At 39.5% G+C, this 19,349-nt stretch overlaps 4 protein-coding genes and 1 pseudogene across 6 annotated transcripts; all 5 read left to right on the top strand.

Moving 5' to 3' along the window:
* The first annotated feature begins 486 nt into the window (after positions 1–486).
* LOC143465105 (short-chain specific acyl-CoA dehydrogenase, mitochondrial-like) lies at positions 487–2,207 on the top strand. The gene has a single exon (XM_076963267.1). It carries the CDS (start codon positions 567–569, stop codon positions 1,845–1,847), a length of 1,281 nt encoding a protein of 426 aa, XP_076819382.1. The 5' UTR covers positions 487–566; the 3' UTR covers positions 1,848–2,207.
* LOC143465103 (uncharacterized) lies at positions 2,198–6,289 on the top strand. The gene is made up of 8 exons (XM_076963266.1): positions 2,198–2,329; positions 3,008–3,178; positions 3,687–3,833; positions 4,026–4,133; positions 4,292–4,719; positions 5,004–5,116; positions 5,276–5,397; positions 5,532–6,289. Exons 1-8 carry the CDS (start codon positions 2,252–2,254, stop codon positions 5,688–5,690), a joined length of 1,326 nt encoding a protein of 441 aa, XP_076819381.1. The 5' UTR covers positions 2,198–2,251; the 3' UTR covers positions 5,691–6,289.
* A 1,468-nt stretch (positions 6,290–7,757) lies between these two features.
* On the top strand, positions 7,758–8,977 carry LOC143465106 (putative methyltransferase DDB_G0268948). The gene has a single exon (XM_076963268.1). It carries the CDS (start codon positions 7,783–7,785, stop codon positions 8,659–8,661), a length of 879 nt encoding a protein of 292 aa, XP_076819383.1. The 5' UTR covers positions 7,758–7,782; the 3' UTR covers positions 8,662–8,977.
* Positions 8,978–10,490: 1,513 nt separating this feature from the next.
* LOC143465985 (organic cation transporter protein-like) lies at positions 10,491–15,268 on the top strand. Of its 2 annotated transcripts, none has more exons than XM_076964549.1 (11): positions 10,491–11,523; positions 12,077–12,244; positions 12,387–12,490; positions 12,573–12,727; positions 12,821–13,010; positions 13,362–13,485; positions 13,675–13,804; positions 13,996–14,172; positions 14,362–14,470; positions 14,700–14,799; positions 14,959–15,268. In XM_076964549.1, the coding sequence occupies exons 1-11, from the start codon at positions 11,206–11,208 to the stop codon at positions 15,103–15,105; spliced, it is 1,722 nt and encodes a 573-aa protein (XP_076820664.1). In that variant the 5' UTR covers positions 10,491–11,205; the 3' UTR covers positions 15,106–15,268. The 2 variants fall into 2 exon arrangements, with proteins under 2 accessions (XP_076820664.1, XP_076820663.1); XM_076964548.1 differs by having other exon boundaries at positions 10,493–11,523; positions 13,675–13,816.
* Positions 15,269–15,622: 354 nt separating this feature from the next.
* LOC143465027 (actin, muscle-like) lies at positions 15,623–18,121 on the top strand (annotated as a pseudogene). The gene is made up of 4 exons (XR_013118577.1): positions 15,623–15,837; positions 15,978–16,459; positions 16,576–16,767; positions 16,938–18,121. The product of XR_013118577.1 is annotated as an actin, muscle-like (transcript).
* Positions 18,122–19,349: the final 1,228 nt, after the last annotated feature.

Genomic DNA, 19,349 nt, shown 5'->3' with positions numbered 1-19,349 from the left:
GTAAAACTAGCAAACAGTTTACGTCAGACAATTTCGTTGCTACTTGCTAAGCCTAGCTGAGATTTCTGCCACCTTTGCAATCTGCATTCATTGCATGAAATGGGCCAGTGTGTGTGTGATGTTGTCATGATATTAGGCAGCGGTTTTGCCACAACACCTGGTGCAGTGATGGTGTTGCCGTAATAGCGTGCTTAAATAATTTGACAATATATTACTGGTACCGCTTACCGGTAATTGTAACATATATTACTGGTACCGCTTACTAATAATTATAACAAACTCTTTTAGATTTATCACATTCTGTGGTTGCAAATTAATTGGGCTGCCACTGTCTTAAGCTATAATACTGAGTTAGAGATTTACTCAAATTGTGGTAAATTTTATAGTTTATAAATAATTGCATTTGCATAATGGTTGTTGCTTACTGTAAACTGATTTGGCTATGATGGCTCACAACTGAAAGCCGATTTCATACTATTGTAATTATTATTTTTCTGTTCTAAGGTACATTATTTGGTTTTAAAGGCAAATAATAGGCTTGAATTTTCCAAAAATAGTTTATTCATATGGTTCGCAAGATGAAGTCTTTAATGCTCTTTAAATCATTCGGAATTTCATTGTTGAATTCTTGTAAAAGTCAATCCATGCGAGTGCCTGGTGTTGCTGCATCAAGATCGTTTACTTCTGTTCTTCCGGATCAAGATGCTCTTCCAGATACTCACCAGATGCTCCGACAGACTTGTGCAGATTTTGCTGAGAAAGAGCTGAAACCGATCGCCTACGCAATTGACAAGGAACACAGATTTCCATCAGAACAAGTAAAAATGATGGGAGATTTGGGTTTAATGGGGATAAATATATCAGAGTCACACGGGGGTGCGGGACTTGACGCGCTGGCATATGCAGTTGCTATGGAGGAAATCAGCAGAGGTTGTGCCACTGCTGGAGTGATTATGAGCGCCCACAATTCACTCTATCTCTATCCTCTTCAAACATGGGCTGCTGATAATCTTGTTGATCGGTACATCACGCCTTTTCTTAACGGCACTAAAGTCGGCTGTTTTGCCCTCAGCGAACCCGGGAATGGTTCAGATGCTGGGGCTGCATCCACGACAGCTCGACTTGACGGAGACTCGTGGGTCTTGAACGGTACTAAGTCTTGGATAACAAACAGCTATGAAGCATCTGCAACTGTTGTGTTTGCGACAACTGACAAATCCTTAAAGCATAAAGGCATCAGTGCCTTTGTTGTTCCAATGCCAACTGAAGGGCTTAGTTTGGGGAAAAAAGAAGAAAAACTTGGAATTAGAGGTTCATCCACTGCGAACCTGATTTTCGAAAATTGCAGAATACCAAAAGAGAATCTTCTAGGAGAAGCTGGATTTGGATTTAAAATTGCAATGTCCACACTAGATGGTGGTCGTATCGGAATAGCAGGCCAAGCACTAGGCATTGCACAGGCGGCACTAGACTGTGCTATTGCTTATGCAGCAGACAGAGAGGCATTTGGTGCACCGATAAACAAACTGCAAGCCATCCAATTCAAACTAGCTGACATGGCTACGAGAATAGAATCTGCTCGACTTTTGACGTGGCGTGCTGCTCGACTCAAGGACAGTGGACAGAACATTACGAAAGAAGCGGCAATGGCCAAGTTGGCTGCCTCTGAGACTGCTACGAAGGTAGCTCATCAGTCAATGCAGGTTCTTGGCGGAATGGGCTATGTAATGGACATGCCTGCCGAAAGGCATTATCGTGACGCTCGTATCACAGAGATTTACGAAGGAACAAGCGAAGTTCAACGATTAGTCATTGCTGGACGACTCTTAAAAGAATATAGCGCCTGATTAAATGTGGCAAGGCATTTAACTAGTTTGTAAGATATTTGAAAGTAGAGTATAGGAAGTATATATATATATAAACATTGTTAATTGTTCCTTCATGTCATTCTTCTAAAATTGCAACTAGCAACACTTTATTTGTAATCTCCAACATACCTGTATATATTTTGAAAGGTGTCGAAAATTTCATTACATTTTTTTACAATTTTTAGTTCACGTAAAAGATTTTTATGATGTGTTATCTATGATATCTATGAAATGTCAAACAATTTACCCGAATGATCTGATGATATGCTGCCTGTCAATTCAATTTATAGTTTCTACCTTAATGAAATCAGCTTAAACACAATTATCCTTGCAATTTAGGTAACTTTCTGAGTGTTTAATTTGTAATCAATTATTTTCCTGAAATGGCTCAATATGCCTGTACAAAGTGCATGCAGTGGTTCAAATTTGATCAGCTTTCAAAAGAGGACCAGCTGTGTTTGGTTGGTATTTACTTGTCAGAGCTGCTACAATTATTAGTTTGCTATGATCTAGCACAGGGGTGACGAACCTGCGGCCCGCCAAACAATTTTGTGCGGCCCACCAAACGATTTGACAAACGCCCATACATGCAAGGCATATAGGACTTATAGGATTTAGGGTTGCCATACCGTCCGGAAAATTCCGGACATGTCCGGAATTTAGGGTTAAATTTTGCGTCCGGGAGACCAGCAGTCTTGAACGAAGCGTCCGGTGAGACCAGCAGTCTTGAACTTTCTTTCACCTGTTTCTAATCTTTGCGCAATGCGATATCAAAAGCTGATAGCACAATTGAGTCGCAGCAGTATGTCTTCAATAGATTGCCGCACTCAATCGATGTATTTTTTGCGGCCGCGGGAGCAGCTAAAAATCTGCCAAATGAAGCGGTTGTGCTTGAATGCTAATTATTATGCAAAATGTTAAAAAAATTGTGCGGCCCGCTTGCTCAGCCGTAACTGACAAAGTGGCCCGCGTCATCGAATAGGTTCGTCACCCCTGATCTAGCACATATCTTTTGGCATGGCCAGATAAGATCATGGCATTAAGCTTGTCTGCTTGTAATGTTTTATGCCAAAGTTAAAAGTTAGTTATAATGTTATTGTGGGCACAAGTTTTTATTAAAAGTAAAATGTATTTGTCAGGTTTGTGTTTCAACCAAATCTTCAGATGAACCTGAACCGAGCAGCAAGAACATAATTGGTGGATCTATGAAGGAATCAAGGAGACCAGTTTGTAAATTCTGTAAAACTGATGTTGCCACTAAGACAAAGATTTGTGAAAGATGTCTCAAAAATTACAACGAGCATGGAGAGGTACTTTCAGACGCGCTCTTGCGACTTGCATTGTTTATTTACGAGAAACTTTGGGGAGTTACTCCTCATCCACACAGTGAACATGAGTCGATTCGATCAGAGCAGTGGACCTATGTTCAATACCCAGGAGTGCTCCAATTGTAATGCTCTTGAGCAAGCTTAGAACCACCCTTGCTCCTATTTGGTGGTTCAGGTGAACAGTTCTAAATTTGGGTGATGCAATATCAAAAATTAAGAGACCACACAGGTAAAGTTTGACAATCAGAACCTGCACAAAGGCAACTAGCAGCTACCAGGGGTTTATGTTTAAGTCGTGCAAAGACTTTCCTTACTCCGAGAATAAAAATGCCGTTGCTTTGTGTGTCAGTGTTTAATGTTCCTGAGTGAGACAAAGGAAATCACCATGACATCATAATTTGTACGTAGTGTGAAGCAAGAAGTTTAGTGACTCTAAGGAGACGAGGTAATCCATCATTGCCTTTAACTGTAAGTGTTTTGAAATTTTCAGCCTCGCATTTGCAAGCATTGCTCCCTTCAATCGGCGTTCATCGGCTCAAAGTGTCAAAGGTGTGCTAGCAGCCAGAAGAAGTATGGCAGTCCGGTAAAATGTCATAAGTGCGACAAACTGGCTGCGTTTGACCATTCAAAAGCGAGGGTGTGTACATCATCATTGTTCAATTAATGTCAACAATAACGCCTTTTTAAATATTAACTCATATGACACTCGCCAAAGCTGTTTGCAGTTTCGCTAGCAAGCAAACTCCAGCCTTTAAAGTTGCCTCTAATCTAAGCCCATGCAGTACTAAATATAGTTATAACTTATAAGTTTATTTTTCTTTATTATTAGATTAATGGACAAGTTCTATGTTGGCTTTGTTACATCACAATGCAAAAGAAAATGAAACGAGCAAAGAGGAAGTTGGGTCATAAGGCCGGCAGCGAATCACACTCTAAGGTAAAGTTTTTGTGCTTTATCGGTTATCTTGCATAAGTACCGGCCTGTTACTATACCCAGTTCGACATATGTATCATATCTACATATACTTTTGTTCATATATCAGATGGATTGTTTTTGTTCCGCGAGTGCACTAAATTCTCTGTCATGCGTCACAGGTGCAGAAATATTGCCCAAACGACCCCTACATAAGAAGGGATGTGTCGTCACCGGAAGATATTTCAGAACCTCGTCTGGATCTCTCCCCAGAGGAAGTCTGGAAAGAGCTCCTGGGGGAAGGCAAAGGAACAAAAGTTGATGCTTCATCGAAACCAATCCTGGAGAATAAAACCAAGAATAGTTCTCCGTCAAATCGATTACATGTTCGTAGCAAGGAAAAAATACTGAGAAAACGTGCGCAAGAGAACTGTAGGAAAGAACGCTACGACCAGTTACAAGAAGACAGTTCCATCCACACATCACTTGACGTCCGTCTCAGTAAATTTAAGAAGAATCTGAGTGCGCCAAGCAGTCCAGTCAACCTGTCACCGAGCTTTTCCGGCAAGAAGACAGAAACTAAGACAAGTAGCAACAGAAGCACACCGAGGTGAAAGTTTCTACAAACAACCATCGTTGCCTAAATCAGTGGTTTTCATCCTGGGTCCCACGACTTGCACTTTTATTCCTCATAAATAGCCTGTTAAGTAACAATTTTGAAGTTGGGAGTTCGCGGGAAAGGAATTATTGCAGCCAGGGGCCCGAATGTAGAGAAGCGTGGGAACCACTGTCACAAATTTCATCACAATTTTTGTGACAATATCCTCAATTATGTAACTTAGGTTATGTGTGTAGTTATTATAAAACAGCTGCTTTTTATCTTGTCTTAATCAGAAACGACGGCGCGTCGTCCGATGTGAAGTCTGACACAGAAGCAGCAACCACTCCTGGCTCAAGCACTGCATTGAGTGATAGGATACGAAATGGTGCGCCACTCGACAGCATAAGTATGCCCATGTTTTTAACTTACAGAAGGTTAGATGTCATTTGTCTTACTCCTCTGCAAAGATAATTTGATAATAATGAAGCTTTATTACTTCACTATGTAGTTTTCTTATGACATCATAAAGTTTTATTATTACATCATACTAACTTGGTCGTCATAGGTGTCATCCCACCTGTGAATGATGGAAACATCGTCATAGTTTCTAAACTTCGCGAAGAAATCAGCAGCCTTAAAAAGCAACTTGCCAAGAAAGATCAGCAACTCATTGAAAAAGATAAACAGGTTCACCAATTATTTATATTGGTGCCGATTTTTAAATTCTATCGTAGCATAATCATGATAGTTTTGAAAAAGTGGATAAATTTCATTAATCTTGAAAGTTTTAGTTTAGTCTTGAAATTGTTGCCGTGTTCAAGGTCTCGATGTTAAAAGTTGGACATTTGACTGAGATAAGAGCACTGCAGGCGAAGGTCAAATCCAACGAGGAGGATTACTTTAGAAACATGGAGAACTATCGCAACAGAAATCAAGAGCTACTCAAGAAAATTGCACAGATTTCAAAAGGCAAAGCATAGATGGGAAAGCTGGGATCGCAACCGCTTAATGCTTTCCAAGCAAATAATTTGCACCAGAAGGACCAGACTTTCAGGGGAATTTTGTCCAATTTTTTACCAAACATTTTATGCTCGTTTTGCCAATTAGAAACCCGCCACTGTAACAACAGTGTTCATTTGTAAACGCTTGAAGGATTTTTTAAAAGTTCAAAGAGTTGAAAGCAGCCCTACCAGTGAGTAGTTGTCCCCATTTCCTTGCCGTTCCACACAAGCACTTTTCTTACAATTTTACTCGGATTTTTAGATTGATTCGTTGCATTTCAGTGACAGTTTCACCGTTTAAATCATTCCATTTGATTGACATCTTTCAACTGCCGTACATCTATTATATTATTTGAAAATTCCTTTCTGGGATTTTTTTTAAATTGATGGAAAAGCAGATATATGCAGGCGCAGCATGTTTTCACAATTTGTTTTTTGTCATTGCTCGAAAGTGTCCTGTAGAAAAATATTCTTGCATTTAAATCGTATTTTGCTTGAATAAAGATTTCTATAGATTTAAACTTGTGTCAGTTTAAAACTGTAATTTTCTATGCAGAGGAATAAATAAAAAAAAAAAAAAAAAAGACAGGTGGACGGGTTAGCTTCTGGTTTTCTTTTGACTTTTTTGTGGTAAGGTCAAACAGACCACAGTCATCTTAAAGGACGCGATCTAAGACAAGATAATTCCGTGTATGACTGATCTTGAAGTATACAAGTTGCCATGTAATAATTTGCAACAACTCAAACTTATGTTAAGTTGTACGTGAACTTGGCGTTGGTTTAAAATCCGAGCAAGTAATCCGGTTTCCTGCCACACATGGGCGATGACTTCAGAGCGAGCAGTAACTTATTAAACTACCAGCATTTTGTACCCGAGTAAGTTTAAAAAATAAAAAACAAAACAGAATAAGCTAGTAACTTCAGGAAATTGTTGTTTTTGAAAGTTTTAACCATCTGCAGGACTGCATGCTTGATTACATAATATGTAATTTTACGCGTTAGTAGCAGCAGAACGTCACAATCAATGACGAGCATTGTAAATCTAGTGAATCAATTTACAATGCAAATTATGTTCCATTCTATGAGTATAAATTAAAAACTGGCGAAAAATTTAATTTTATGTTGTACAGTGCAGATGTCTATGTTTTAATGGTTTATTAAGTATTGCATAAGGGATATTCCCGGAGGCAGATTAACATTTTGGGAAAGGAAGTGGCATAAAATTTTGCTTTTTTCGATAAAGCTGCTTGTGCTCACGGAACCGATTTGCTAATCTTTGCTTGACTAGGGCACTAGGCCTACATCCTGGAAGTTTAAATGTCATCAAGTTTTCAGGGGAATGTTTATAGTTTATAGAAACAATTGTAGAAAATACTTCATGAAAACTGTGGAAATAACAGAAATGAAATATTTGATCTACATTTGTGTTTTTATTTGTCTGGTTCGTAGTAACCATTTTCCAGTTTACAAATTGCTCATTGATATAAACACATTCAAACTTTACAGTGCAACTAAGGCTACTGTATGTTTAACTGAAACCATTACCACTAACCTTTAAGTGGTAAATATTAGGCCTTGATATGAAAACGAAGCGGTTTTTACATTACAATAATGCAGCAAAGTTTCAGAGGATTAAACAAAGCTACGTCTGCAAAATTCTTTCAAGTTGTTATAGAATCATGGGGTCCAGCATACAAGTGCACAACCCATTAGACCTTCCCCCCACCCAGCTACTCAAATTGTGATGTCATCAGGTGTCATCTGGTTGTGCACTTGTCTACTAGACCCGAATCTTGTAGCTTTTCAAACGTTAACCTGCACACATACTGTAAGTCTTTAGTGTTTTTTTTTGAAATATTTCTAAAGGATATGTGCACCAAAGACCCTGTAAGATGAAATAATTTGTCATACTTGTTCACCGAGGGTGTGGGCATTATATTTAAATAACGCATTCAGCAGTGAATGTATTTAGTTAAAGCGAATAAGTTGATATTAGTTTTTACGTTACATTAAGTTTCATTTTTTTTCAATCATTTATCCAGGCATGAGGATATCAAGGTCATTATTAACGATGATTAGGTTGTTTGAAGGGGCCAAACACACAGAGGCTTATGCTTCTTTTCGGCCTCAAACACCCCTAAAAGTTGCTGAAATTATGATGAATTATTTGAAAAAAAGAATGCCGCCTTCTTCATCTGGCTTGTATCAGAAAATGCTCGACGTTGGTTGTGGCAGTGGGCAGTCTGTGAAGATATTTTCACCCTACTTTGAGACCCTCGTTGGAATCGATCCAAGTTCAAACCAAATCGAAATGGCAAAAAAGAATATTAATGATGCTAAAATATTATTCGATGTGGGGTTTGGTGAAGACATAAAGTTTGGCAACGAAAGTGTAGATTTGATCACGACTTGCCAAGCAATTCATTGGATGGATTTCCAGAAGTTTTTCAATGAATGTCATCGTACCCTTAAACCTGACGGTTGTCTGCTAGTGCATGGTTATGACAGGCCACGAATTTTTTCCCATTCAAGCAACAAGATAAAGCTGGATTGCGCAGAAGCTGGAAATCGTGCCGAGAAAGCGTTTAAACGTTTCTATGCCAAATGCAAATTCCATCCGAGACGAACTCATATCGATGATCATTATAGCAGAGTGTTTGACTCTTTACAAAGTGATCACAAAACGAAAGATGAATCAGTCACAATACAGAAGACGTGCTCATTGGCTGACTTCATCTCTTACATAGACACGTGGTCTGGCTACATAAAGTACCTGGAAGATGCGAAGAAAGTTGCAGATGGAAAAGTTGAAAATATTCTTGACATTTTCATCCAAACTATTCTGCAGGAATGGGGCCTGGTTGGCCATAAACTGGATGAAATAAATGTTGATGTAATCTGGAATGTGTTTATGATAATGTCAGAAAGGCCAATGTTTGATGCCTCATAAATGTCCGCATAATCTCTGTAAACTCTGCTTCATTTCCTGTGTTTGTTGAATACTGAAGCTGTTTATGGTGTTGTTTAATCTTTTGTTTTTATTTTGATGTTAAACTCCAATGATTGCCATGTATAGGTCTGTATTTTTGTAAATATTTTAATTGATGAATTTGATTAAAAAAAAAAACACAACTGGCAGATCAAAGCCAGAGGTATTTGTGTGGTGAAAAGATTGAAAGATCATATTTTTATTGTACTTTGTTTTTTAGTATAATTATAGGTCACTGTAGGGGTTTTCCCTGTATGGGGGATGTGGAAGTGATTTTTAAACACTTGTGCTTGCAAGCTACTGTATTCAAATACAAATTGATACGCATTTTTCTTTTAATGGGTATACTACGTCCAATAAAGCTTGTACAGCTGGTGAAATACGCCACTGTGCAAATCACGGTTTTTATCAGTGGCGGTAACGAAGAAGCTTCAATCTCTGGGTTTTCCATGCGTTATACCCAGAAACTATCTAAACCGCTTTGTTAAAAATGGGAAAAGACACGTTCTCGTTATTTACAAAATCCATCTTGTCTGCAGGTGTTGCGATCAGCGAACATACCTTCTGAATACGTAGGTCAGCCCTAATTAACTGCTTTGATTAAGCCCACAGCGTTGATTGTGACATTTTACTGACCTGTTCTGCTGCTTGTTTACACTCAAGAGGGCAGAGTTTTGTGTCATATTTATTCACTTAATTGCTTTGATTAGGTTTGGTCGCTTTTCAGTTAATTAACACTCACGTAAGTAGATTTGATGATGGCTAAACCGTGTTAACCCAACCTATAGTAAAATAAAAAACAAGAAATAAGTTGGCACTTTGAGGTTAACTTAGTTTTTGATTCTTCTACACGAGCATTTTTGAGTACAGCTTGCTCTTTTAGGTGTACTAAAAGTACTACAATAACACATTATTTCAAAATTGCTGGGTAAAGATCAGCTTGGAAAGAACAAACTTAATACCCCTACTTGCATATGTATTTTTGTATATGCTAGTATTTTATTCTGTCTTATACCCAATATAAAGTTAACCTCAGAGTTCTAACTTATATCTTGTAAGCAGATTTGCCGTAAGCCAACATGCACTTGCACTTTGTATTCAATTTCAGTTTTAAATCAATACTTGGGGCTAATTTTACGGACGTTTGAGCATTGAAGTGTGTGTTGCGATTGTGTCGTAACTATCGACGAATTGCTCAATTGCAATAAGAGTTGTTGAGTTCTCTAATGCTGCAATAACTTATATCGCAGGTTCCTCATTCTGATGTAACGATGCTAGCCATGGAAAACGCTATTGTGACCTCATCGAGCATATTGTTGTTTACATTGTTTCAATTTACAACTCGCATATTATTATTATTAGCTTATGGTTATGGACTGTTACCATATACTTCAGTCAACCCATTAATAGCCCATGTCTATTGTTTAAACTAATCTCCTTAAAAACTTTCGGACGCCGCCGCAAGTTTTCAGACAATCAGTTTTAGAGAGTTAGGCACGCACGTATAAAATCCGATCCTAAACTTCCACCTTGGCTGCTTCCTTCTAATCTAATCCTTCAGCCAAATTTGCATTATGCAGCTTCAAAATTCAACTCATACTGGCTTTAGTGCTTCCATAGCCTAAATGAGAAAATAATTTCCGAAAATAAACCGGAAACAATTCACTGATCTCAATAATAAATCGCTACGGCTTCCTCGCAATAATGGCGGGATTTTTGTATGATGTCTTTTGTGACGACATAAGGAAGTTAACAGCAGTTTTTCAGAACAACTGCTGTAGCAGTGGTTGGTGCTAAGTTGGCGGATACCGCTTAGCTTTTGGCAGTGATGATGAAAACGCAGCCAGTGTAGAGGGGGTTCAGGTGGACCAATTGGCCCAGGCCTGCGACTTTTAACGAGACTTATTATTATTTGCAAATCACAACTTTCCTCACGCTTCGATAAAGGGAGAAAATAAAAATGAAGGTTAAAACGTATTCTACAAAAAATACGAATTTTTGTACTTCTATCCATTATATTCCAACAGCGCCGTAGCTAAGCATCTGTTTGTGCCCATGTGAGCGAAATGTGGCACCTCAAATTGTGTTGTTGTTCGCATCCTAACGCTCATTCTGCGGTAGGTTTATATATTTTGATAATAATGACACACGTTATAAGGAAGTTCTTCTAACGAAATCTTGTGAAATATTTACAGCATTAATTACATATAACACAGCCAAAAATAGCGGTCAGTGTTGAATTTCACTTGTATTTATGACTCAATACAGATCATTGTTGGCTAATAATTAATTAACTGATTAACATTATGACGCCTTTTATTTTTTGAGGGGGTACGAATGGACAGTTGATTGTTTACTCTGTAAAGTGCAAAAATAGCTGCTGCAGCAGCATGCACGTGATTGACAGCATATTTTACAAAATTGTGCTGCAGTTTTCATAAATAGTTCCAGGCCAGCTAAACCTCAAACTCAGACATCGATGCGGGTAATGCGTTAAACATAACTATGATGCATTCAGAATGCAGCAGCGCTAGTAGTGAAGATATCGACGAACGCTCGAAGTTATTGCCGAGGGAAGGATCGATTAACTTCAATTTTGTGCTGAGCAAGATCGGCAACCTTGGCCGCTTTCAAGTCTGTTTGGTTCTAGTAGCTTATCTGGTACCGGTACCGGCTGGTCTTCATATGATCGCGCCAGTCTTCGTTGAATATACGCCAGATAGCTGGTGCGCCCTGCCACCGTTGGACAACAGAACTTTGTTTCCTAATCTGACCGCCGAGCATCTTAAAGAACTCGTCATTCCGTTTTCCAATTCTACGAACGTGAGTACATCTACATTGCATAGATGTACAGGATGAATTTGTGTGGTGCTTAACGCTTTGGATGGAGTGAATTTTAAAAGTGAAACGTTAAAATTACCAGCCCGCCGTTGTCAAAAGATTGTGCGGCGTGAGCTTATTTGCCTCGTCAAAACCTGTTATTTTGTTGACTGGCAAGCTATTTGGTTAAGTTTGCTTGCCTGGCAAAAAAGTTTGTTTTCTATTCTTTTGCGTCGCTTATCGTGCAACTTACTGCTTAGGCCATTTCAACAAGACAATTGCAAGCTACGACCTTTGCTAAACCTGATTAAACATTTGATGCCTGTACATATGTATAGGATCGCCTACTACTGTATGTGCCTATTATATAACTATATTATATTATATATAATTATTATTTTTACACGTTTTAAGTTTTTTGGCTTCATCACTTGTCACACTATTAACAACTGTTCCCATCGCGCAATAATGACGAAAAATAGAAATGATGACGTAATGACACCAAGAGTCACTCGTGGTAGTGAAGCTAGGTAAATAACGGTTGCTGTGTTCGCAGGAATACGACAAGTGTCAAAGATACAACTATAGCTTGACTTCTTGTAACCCCGGGAAACTGGATTGCATCAGCCCCTACCCGCCAGTGTCACCGCTAGTAACCAGCATGCCATGCGATGAAGGCCACACGTTTAACAACTCTCTCTTCAACAAGACTGTGGTCACCGAGGTAAAATGATTTCGCGAAGCAGAAACCAAACTTAGTCAATTTCCTTAACTTAATAGCTTGCCACGTGCTTACTAGCGGGCTGCGACATTCCGCAAAGTTTGCGTTGGAGTTTCAAAAGTTAATGCTATGATTTTTGGCTCAGTGGGGACTTGTTTGCGACAAAGCAACTCTGAAATCGGCGACTGACTCCATCTTCTTCGTCGGTGTCTTGTTAGGGGGCGTGATTGGAGGAAGTTTAGGAGACAGGTAGTAGCCAGCAACACGTCACAAAGCTCTTTGTTAGGGTTTTAGCATCATTTTAACCCTGACCTCTTAATCGCCCATATAGGTTCGGTCGAGTTCCTGGTATGTTCATGAGCCAGCTAGGAGTTCTTGTGCTTGGTATAGGCTGCTCGTTTTCACCTACGTTCGCTTCCTACGTTGTGATTCGATTCGTCATGGCAGCATTTATACAAGCTGGATATCTAATATGCATAGTTTACGGTAAGCTGACGCAATTGATTGAGCCACGTTGGTTCGAATGAAAAATCCGACTTCTTTATGACGTTATAATCGCTGTTCTATTGTGACTCACAGTGATGGAAATAACTGGACCAAAATGGCGGACTCTTGTGGGAATTAATGTCCAGACAATGTTTGCAGTTGGCGCCGTCATTGTCTCGCTCTTCGGGATGAGATTTCGCGATTGGAGAGATCTTCAATTCTACAGTTCCTTTGTCCCCGCGCTCTTTTGTCTTCTTACTCCACTATTGCTAGAATCGCCAATGTGAGTGACACCGAAGGAATTTCTATAATTGTAGAGGATATTGTTGCTGCGCTCAGCAGAACTGGAGTCAGCTTTAATAGTTTCTTTTGTTCTGCTATTTGCTGATTCTTTGCTAAGTCCCGTCGCTTGTTTTTTTTTTTTTACACAACACAATGGAGAGGGAAATGGCAAACCGCTTCCTTATTTTGCCAAGAAAACTTTTTGAAATTCCTGGTCCACGACTGAGTGGGACCTGAAGATGATGATGATCATCATGGATCGGATTCTTAAGCAACTTAGTCGAAAACTTTTTGGTTCATATGGGTGACGTCAAACGAAAACGAGCCTTGCTTTTATGACCTTTATCTCCAGGTGGTTATTCAGCAAAGGAGAGGACGAAAGAGCGAAGAATATCAGCGAGACCATGGCCCAGAGGAATGGCCATCTGCTCTCGCCCGACATCTGGCGGGAAGCGACTCAGACGGGAGCGACTCAGGTACTTGTTGACACACTTCTTTCAAAACAAGTTGCGCCACTAATAAAAATGAATATAACTCTTTCAATTTGTATCGGTAATAAAATCCTTTTGCATATAAACGAAACGTACACATTAAAATAATGAAATTATTAAAATTAACTTCATCGAAATTGCATAATTAATACTAAATTTTATATTGACGCGAAGGAAACGAAGGCCGGCTCTGTTGGCGTCGTCGAAATATTTACAAGAGTGCGCATGCGCAAAATCACCATAGAGCTTATATTTCTGTGGTTCGTCTGCACTCTGGTCTATTACGGTCTCAGCTACAGCGTGGGTACATTATCAGGTACCGGTACAACTGTTTTCTTTCAAGAGAACACTTTCAAAATACTTCAGTCGCTTTTCTTTTGTGTGGGCTGGGTTTGGTTTTTTAAACTAAGTTGAAAGTGAAAGCCAATTTCTTTCGGTTGGAATACCAACACCTATGGTTTAAATCTCATCAACAATATGTTTTACGTCATAAAGGCAGTTTATTTGTGAACAATATCCTGATGTCGTTGGTTGAACCAATTGGTTACGTCATAATAATTCCACTAATGGACCGTGTCGGACGAAAAGCGGTGATCTTCAGCCCGCTCCTGATTGGTGGAGTCGCGTGTTTGATTTCGACTTTTGTAAACAACTTTGCGAAGCCAACAGTCGGTAAGAGAATTTTTTTCTGCGAGTAAAAATATTTAAAACTTGCTTGCAAAGTTTTAACATGTCTACCATCTCCTTGCTTTTCAATACGCTAAATTGCTCTCACTATACGTCTAATCACAACAAGCAATTACAAGTGGGTGATTCCCCTAACATGAACCAGCCTCAAAAATTTACTTTATTTCGATCCAGGCGTCGGGACGCTCGTCACAGCAATGAGCTTGATCGGGAAAATGTGTGTTGCCGGTGCGTTCGCCGTACTCGCAAATTATACAGTGGAGCTTTACCCGACAGTTGTCAGGTAAATATTGGATTGTTGGTCGATGTGTTCTGAACTCAAATTGCATTCGATCTACATCACTGTGCAGTACTAGCCTATAACTGTGGCCTTTGGTCTATCTAGAATTTATATAGTTTTGACCCTATAGAATAGACTGTATACGACCGGCAAGTAGTGTTGTCGTCTCGTTAAAATTTTCTACTATTAATTGATAATTGTGTACTTGTAACGTTTGACATAACGTTGAAAGGTCCACTGCCTCCGGATTGACCATCATGGGGGCGAGATTAGGGGCTGCTATTGCCCCTTTTACGTTGGAACTTCGAGTAATTGAGCCCTGGATTAGTGGGGTAAGTATATAGACTGGATAGCGGTGAAGTTTTAGATCTATCAACATCACATGCGTCACAGGAGATGACGTCACTCTGATAAACTTTGCACAAATTGATCCTTTTCCGGCAATATTCGGAATTTTTGACAATAATGATAATTTTTGACATTCTGTTTAGACAATATTTGGAATTTTGAGCTTAATTGCTGCATTTTCGTCGCTATGGTTACCGGAGACACTCAATAAACCCATGCTGACGTCACTAGATGAAGCAGAGCGTTTCTACAGAGGTGAAAAGTCAGAAGAGGACGAGAAAGGTTGCTGAAAACATTTTATACCACTACGGAGATGCTTTGTTGCTTGAGCAACTACGGACCCACACGAGTGTTATAAATGTTCTGAGTGTCATCATGTGCTTATATGTGCGTCTTACGTTTGTTCGGGTTATTTCATGTCCTGCTTGTTTCTAATATACCATAACAATAAGGCTTGTTTTATTTGACAATGTAAAAACGTAAACCCAGATTACATCTCTTCTCGAAACACAGGCGCTTTTTAGCGAGACTATGTTGTACCACATCTCAACGTTAGGTTTCAATGTTGGGGAAATCTTCGCAGCACTATCGCCAGTTTTACGATTTTATTTACACTGACTTGTAGCAAGCAAAAAGCTCGTAAATAGAAAACTCAGGGATCCAATTGTTCGTGTAGCGGCTTCACGTGGCAACATACGTCATAGCACCGTCTAATACCATATTTGTTAATCGGGACGCAAAGAGCGCTTCGTGATTACAATTGCAGACGAACATCGCCATTCAGTGGGGGCGCGAACAACTGTGACGACAGATGACACGATGCAAGCAGAATATAAAGTTGGTTGCTTAGATTCAGAATAATAATCAGTTCATTCAGTACAGCAAAGAAGCAAAAATGTCAGACTCCGAAGAAGACCAGACCGCCCTGGTATGCGAAAACGTTTCAGATCAAGTCTAGATTTGCAGGCAACGATGCGCCAAGAGCGGTTTTCCCTTCCATTGTAGGAAGACCAAGACACCAGGTAAAATATAGATTCGTAAACTATTGGTTCAACATGATTTGTACGAGGCAGCTGGCTAAAAGCATTACTACTACGGGTAGGTAGCCTACATGAATATATTCGTGGGCAATAGTGAACTCCTAGGGACTGTTTAACTGCAGGGAGTCATGGTCGGCATGGGACAGAAAGACAGTTACGTCGGTGATAAAGCCCAGAGCAAGAGAGGTGTCCTCACTATGAAATATCCCATCGAACACGGCATCATCACCAATTGGGATGATATGGAGAAGATCTGGCATCATACTTTCTACAACAAGTTGCGTGTCGCCCCAGAAGAACACCCCACGCTTTTGACCGAGGCCCCACTGAACCCCAAAGCAAATCGCGAGAAGATGACGCAGATCGTGTTCGAAACCTTCAACGTTCCAGCGATGTACGTCGCCATCCAGGCTGTCTTGTCATTGTACGCATCCGGAAGAACAACTGGAATCGTTCTCGACTCAGGCGACGGTGTCTCCCACAACGTCCCAATCTATGAAGGTTATGCGCTCCCGCACGCCATCGCCCGGTTGGAATTGGCCCGTCGTGACTGATTATCTATTGAAGATCTTGACAGAGTGAAGATATGCTTTCGTCACAACAGGTGGGTTAGAAATGCCCATTATACGTAATATGTCATCATCTCTATAAGCTCTTGTGGAATACAGTTACTACCAAGACAACATAAACTTAATGTTAAAATCTCTGCAGATGGTGCAGCTGAACGCGAAATCGTTGGTGATGTCAAAGAGAAGCTTTGTTAAGTCACTCTTGACTTCGAGCGGGAGATGGCGACCGCTGCTTCCTCCTCCTCATTGGAGAAGAGCTACGAGTTGCCCGATGGTCAGGTGATCACCATCGGAAACGAGAGATTCCAATGCCCTGCGACACTCTTCCAACCATCGTTCATCGGTCAGTTAGATATTTTGTTCAAAGTATTTTTAAGCTGATATTTTCTGTGGTTCGCTAGGAGTTACATCAATACGAAATTGTTTTTTGTGTTTAGTTTGACTTTTCATCGAAAGAAGTCTTTGAATATTGCAAAAGTGTCTTCAAATTCAAACCAAAACGTTATTTCACAGGAATGGAGTCAGCTGGCATCCATGGAACGAATTACAACTCTATCATGAAGTGCGACATCGACATCAGAAAAGATTTCTACCCCAACAACGTGCTCTCCGGAGGCACCACCATGTATCCTGGCATCGCTGACAGGATGCAGAAGGAGATCACTGCTCTTGCTCCGAGCACCATGAAGATCAAGATCATTGCTCCACCGGAGAGGAAGTACTCGGTCTGGATCGGAGGATCCATCCTTGCTTCTCTCTCCACCTTCCAACAGATGTGGATCACCAAGCAGGAGTACGATGAAGCCGGACCGTCGATCGTTCACAGAAAATGCTTTTAATCAAATGTACATTTATACGCATTTACAGTCATTTGTATTTGAACAGATTTTCGGAAATATCTTTAAATAATCAGGCAACGATTTCTTTCTGTTTTCTTGTTTTGTTTCTGTTTTTTCTTCTCTCCTTTTCTCATGAAACCTTAAAATAAGATTTACATCGGTTTTTCCTTTAACTTCCTTTTACGTCATTTTCACTTCGAGGCGTCTGATTGTTTTCAAATTAAGGTGAGCTTTTTTTCTCATTTTCCATTGTTAAAAGCTTTCAGCTAACGTTTGAAATTCGTCATCATTTCCCTTTTCCTTTACTCCGTCTCTTCTCTTCTCTTTCTTCCTTTTCTTAATTTTTCTTTCTTCAGTCGTTCATTTTCTTACTCTCGCGCCCTCCCTCTATCTCCCACTCTCTCTTTCTCTGTTTTGTATCTCTCTCTTACTTTATCTATCTATCTCTCTGTGTTTCTGCATCTTTCTAGTGATATTTTTTTCAGAGTCCTGACTTTTTTCTGTCGCTCTCCTCTTTCTTTCTCTTGTTTTCATTTTCCTCAATTTCCAAACAAACTTTCCCAAATCGTACATTGACCATTATTTCGGCCAAGTAACTTTCAAAGGAAAATCCACTTCCTCTGGCTCGTTTTGCATATTTTTCGTCTTTTGGTTACAACATGAGCCCACTGCAGCAATTGGCTGTAATCAAAGTCGCAAATGTTGTTTAAAAGATTTAATTGAAGCTATAAAATTTTTTTACCTGAAACTTACAGTCAAGTTACATCTCTTAAATTTACAATTGCTTGCAACAAGATCAAAGTAACTTGCAAACAATACGCACTTTTGTAAACTTGTAGTTTTCAGTGGATTTTTAACTAAAGTTTGCTGCAATAAAATGAAAGATTTTCAATATTTTGGCGTTCTTCATTTGCCCTTACCTTTGTACGTAACCACTGGTCTTACCAAGAGAAGTCAGCATGAGCCTATTCTAAGCAACCTCATAAGTTTTATGTTCCATTTATTTACCTACAAAATCTTGAACTTTCAAATCTAACCAACCCGGGTGAAATCGCAAAAGGCCAAATATTTGAATGTCCCTTTGCCGACAGTTTATACCATTAGGCCAGGGGCGGGCAACATACGGCCCGCGACGGGATTTTGAGCGGCCCGCAGACAGTTTCCGTTCTTACATGATAATGTGGCCCGCGGCCACACTCTGCCGCAATCCCTCACTACTTGCTTACTACGTCAAATAATAGTGATTGTTAGTTTTTCTTTAGTTCTTTGTTTTTTTTTGTGTTCTTTGATTCTTTGTTTTCGGTTTTTAGCCAAGTGACAAGCATTTCGTCATAAAGGGCCTTTCCATCTTTTTCTTTGTCTTTTGCTTGAATCTCCTTCAGTCTCAAGCCGGAAAAATAGACCAAAGTGAAATTGGGCTTTTTAGTGTAATAATTAAAAGCGGAAGACATGACCTCAGCAACTATTGAAGAACATTACGTTAATAAATTCATTAAATACTGTTTTTGGTCTCTATGCTTTAAACTTAAAGTTTATATTAAATACGATTTATTCCTTGTATAGGTGGATAAATACGCGAGCAATGTATCAATTCAGGAATCTGACCCGCCAAGTACTTTATTTTCCGCCAAGTACTTTATATTTATCGGGACCGCCGTCTGGGTAAGTTGCCCGCCCCTGCGTTAGGCAATACTTAATCGTATGATTTCTCCACTCTTGAACTTTGATTACAGAAAATTCATAGAAATGGTTATAAAGAATATTTTTGAAATGAAGGGTAACAGAGGAAAACGTTTTGAGCTTGGCATGTCAACTTGCAGACATGGTAACTTAGATATATAATACGTAGGCCTACATTACATAGCCTACACCTAACATATGCTACACCAAAAAGAATTTCCTTTAACTTGGTGCAAGCCTCTAATAAAGTGTTGCATGAAGCATGAAGCGTGTTTGGTAAAGAATATATTTACAGCGGAATATGAAATACATGACAAAACTGTGTCTTTAAGTCGGCTCACGTTTGTAATTAGACGTAACTACAAGTTTACAACAAACTTGAACGAATTCAAACTTAGCAAAACTT

The sequence above is a fragment of the Clavelina lepadiformis genome, chromosome 7, assembly GCF_947623445.1.
Source record: "Clavelina lepadiformis chromosome 7, kaClaLepa1.1, whole genome shotgun sequence".
In the NCBI taxonomy this organism is placed as follows: domain Eukaryota; kingdom Metazoa; phylum Chordata; class Ascidiacea; order Aplousobranchia; family Clavelinidae; genus Clavelina; species Clavelina lepadiformis.
The sequence above is the reverse complement of the archived record's forward strand: the minus strand, read 5'-3'. Positions and strand labels throughout refer to the sequence as shown.

Excerpts from the sequence above, each read along its gene's own strand:
- LOC143465985 (XM_076964548.1), top strand. The coding sequence starts at position 11,206 with ATGATGCATTCAGAATGCAGCAGCGCTAGTAGTGAAGATATCGACGAA. Across the intron at positions 13,486-13,674 it reads CTCAGACGGGAGCGACTCAG|GAAACGAAGGCCGGCTCTGT; the intron begins GTACTTGTTGAC and ends ATTGACGCGAAG. Across the intron at positions 14,173-14,361 it reads CTTTGCGAAGCCAACAGTCG|GCGTCGGGACGCTCGTCACA; the intron begins GTAAGAGAATTT and ends ATTTCGATCCAG.
- LOC143465105 (XM_076963267.1), top strand. The coding sequence starts at position 567 with ATGGTTCGCAAGATGAAGTCTTTAATGCTCTTTAAATCATTCGGAATT.
- LOC143465103 (XM_076963266.1), top strand. The coding sequence starts at position 2,252 with ATGGCTCAATATGCCTGTACAAAGTGCATGCAGTGGTTCAAATTTGAT. Across the intron at positions 3,179-3,686 it reads ATTACAACGAGCATGGAGAG|CCTCGCATTTGCAAGCATTG; the intron begins GTACTTTCAGAC and ends TGAAATTTTCAG. Across the intron at positions 5,117-5,275 it reads TGCGCCACTCGACAGCATAA|GTGTCATCCCACCTGTGAAT; the intron begins GTATGCCCATGT and ends TGGTCGTCATAG.
- LOC143465106 (XM_076963268.1), top strand. The coding sequence starts at position 7,783 with ATGATTAGGTTGTTTGAAGGGGCCAAACACACAGAGGCTTATGCTTCT.